The sequence below is a fragment of the Olea europaea genome, chromosome 4 (assembly GCF_002742605.1).
Source record: "Olea europaea var. sylvestris chromosome 4, O_europaea_v1, whole genome shotgun sequence".
NCBI lineage: Eukaryota > Viridiplantae > Streptophyta > Magnoliopsida > Lamiales > Oleaceae > Olea > Olea europaea.
Genome location: NC_036240.1, coordinates 3,311,612 through 3,314,329, shown reverse-complemented (window position 1 = coordinate 3,314,329; position 2,718 = coordinate 3,311,612). Strand labels below are relative to the sequence as shown.

Genomic DNA, 2,718 nt, shown 5'->3' with positions numbered 1-2,718 from the left:
AAAATCTGTGACTTATTAAATGCATTCATTGTATATTAAAAATAGAAGTGAGTTTCACTCTTCATTTTTGAAAAATTAAAACGAAGAGTCTCTTAAAGCTTCCCTTTAAGCATTAATTATATAAAATAAATAACATTTTGTATTTAGATTGCTTCTTAGAGATGCTCTTAGGAAAAAAGAAATGATAACAACTGAGAACATTGTGTTATTATTAAGCTGCTCTTAACAAAACATAAAGTCAAAATTCGACATCTACATTTTGCCTGTTAAAATTTTAGGCCATATATTTAAAGTTATAAATGCCTGGCTCGTGAGAACAAATGCTATGGCATATAGAACATCCGGCTACGTTTTGTACGTTAGATTAGACTGAATTCGACAACTACAAATTTTATGTCAGGTTGAGCATTCCAAAGATTCCGTTCATGTCATTCTTATTGCCCTTTATTTAGTTACGCCTTTATAAGTAGAGGCTGAATCAGAGTGCTCAGCAGAACCCAAATTGTTCCAATAGGTCCCAACTATTACCTATAATAGGCATCTCATCAGGGTTTCGACCAGGAGGCTTCCTCAGGGAAGAAGATGCTATCTGTTTCAGATCCTCGATTGTCAATGCACCTAGAATTGTTCGATCATCAAAGCTCCTCATTGAAGTCGAACCTTGTGATATTTTTTTTTGTAGGAGTGATATCGGGCGAAACCAACCAGCTCGAGAGGCTTGAATCAATGTCGCTCTCTTTATTTGCATTGTTCGAATGATCCAATTTTGGCTTCAAAATATGTGAAGATTGCTTAAAATTTGGTTCTAAACGACTAAATGAAATGTGGGGTGCTTCAAGGTCAGCAATCAAGTTTTCCTTTTGTGGCTTCAAAGGCTGCATCCCTTTTAATCTCACGGCTTTCCACTGAGTAGTATTCTCAACAGGGTTCAACACGGAATTGACAGTCACTTCCATCCCTGCATTTATTTTTTGTCCAAAAGCCTCCATTATTCTCTTGGGCAGTGCAATCCGTATCAAAGGACGCTCTACTTCCTCGTTGATAGTTCGAGCTGAAGTATCTTCTGTCCTTGACTTCATAGATGCAGTTAAAACTGACTCGGACCACACTTCTTTGCAAGCAATTCCATGATCATAATCAGAATCATCTTGATCGTCCATCACGTCTAGATCATCCAAGTCAATATCACCATACTCTTGGCTTTCATCATTACCGTCAATAATATTGTGGTACCTATGATTCGGTGGATACAATCTGACATTAGATGCCACAGAACAGTTATTTTCAGAGAGTGACAGTGATACTCTGTGCTGCATAAATTACACCCTGCTGCCGTTGAACATTCCCAACCCTGTTTCTCTGTAACAAGATTTTAGTAATTTGATTCAATTCAGAAAACCCAGAATCCAAACAAAAGTCGAAATACAGATATACTAATGTCGTGACTTCAAAGCACAAATCAAGAACTTGTCTGTGCTTTACATTGGGGGAAATAATAGAACATAGGACTCAAATTTTGGTGAAAAACAAAATTTAAAGCTCCATCAAGAAAGAAGAATCATAAGAGTCGAACCAAAAGATAATCCCACAACCTAAAACCCGCTTATTCGATTTTAACAGATTAAAACATCGAAGAAAATTAATAAACAATCAAGAAGTACAAACAAGGGAAAGAACTGAAATTGGGTTAAGCTAAGAAAAGTGTCTAACTTGGTCTCTAGGGCTGCCACGATTAACCATCTGTGTGCGGCGTTTGGAATTCTTTGAACCACCAAAGCACCCAAGAAAACAACCCATTAAGCGCAATTCAAGAACCATTGAAAAATCTCTCTCTTTTCTTGGGGTTCAAAAACTGGATTTTGCTCCAGTTAAAGACGATTTGGAGGGGGTTAACGTTGAAGGATCTTCATGATTGTTGTTTTACCCGTTGGAGAGTAGAGAGAGAGAGAGAGGAGAACGTTTAGGGAGAAAGGAGGGGGAATGGTCGAAAATTTGGCGGGTCGAATGTGGGTTTAAGCTTATACGTGCTCGAAGGATGAAGTGACCATTCAATAAAAGTCGTGTTACTCACTGCACGAAAATGCGGAAACGTAACTGTAGGCAATCAATCTCACTTCCGGGGTACTTTTAAGTTTGACCCAGTCAAAAGACCTAAATTTTAATTTGACTATCAAAATTATGAATATTATGACATCGACCTCTTGTATGGTAAAAGACAAAGATGCCCTTAAATGTTTTGTACAATTACAAAACAATATATTGTTGAAAGGACTTTACTACCCTTTTAGTTAATAATTGAAAATCAAACACTTCCCCACTTATAAAAACTTCAAAACGAGCCTCCAACACAGAAAAAATTCTCATCTTTTCATCTGCTTGAACCTCAAATTCTAGAAAGATTTTGAAACATTGAAGCCGGAAATTTTTTTCATATCAATTACTTCAAATCGGTAAGTACATCTACGCATGTTTAATTTCGTTTTCAGTAAATTAGTATACGTTTGAATAGAGAAATTTTATGTGGACATAGTAGTTAACATAAAAAATTTTTTAACAGATCTTACCTAAAAAAAAAAAATTGAACAAATGTATAATATTTTTCTTTAGAACTGTAGAAGAATTTCTGCACAAAAACAGCCAAACAGTCAACTGTTTTGGTTGTTAACAGCCAATTAACACCGACTCTACACTGATTTTTGTTGACACTAATTTTTTCTT

General features: G+C 35.9%; 1 protein-coding gene across 1 annotated transcript; it reads right to left on the bottom strand.

Moving 5' to 3' along the window:
• Positions 1-344: 344 nt before the first annotated feature.
• On the bottom strand, positions 345-2,100 carry LOC111392434. The gene is made up of 3 exons (XM_023017787.1): positions 1,694-2,100; positions 1,483-1,539; positions 345-1,320 (listed from the first exon to the last, which is right to left on the bottom strand). The coding sequence occupies exons 1-3, from the start codon at positions 1,816-1,818 to the stop codon at positions 636-638; spliced, it is 867 nt and encodes a 288-aa protein (XP_022873555.1). The 5' UTR covers positions 1,819-2,100; the 3' UTR covers positions 345-635.
• Positions 2,101-2,718: the final 618 nt, after the last annotated feature.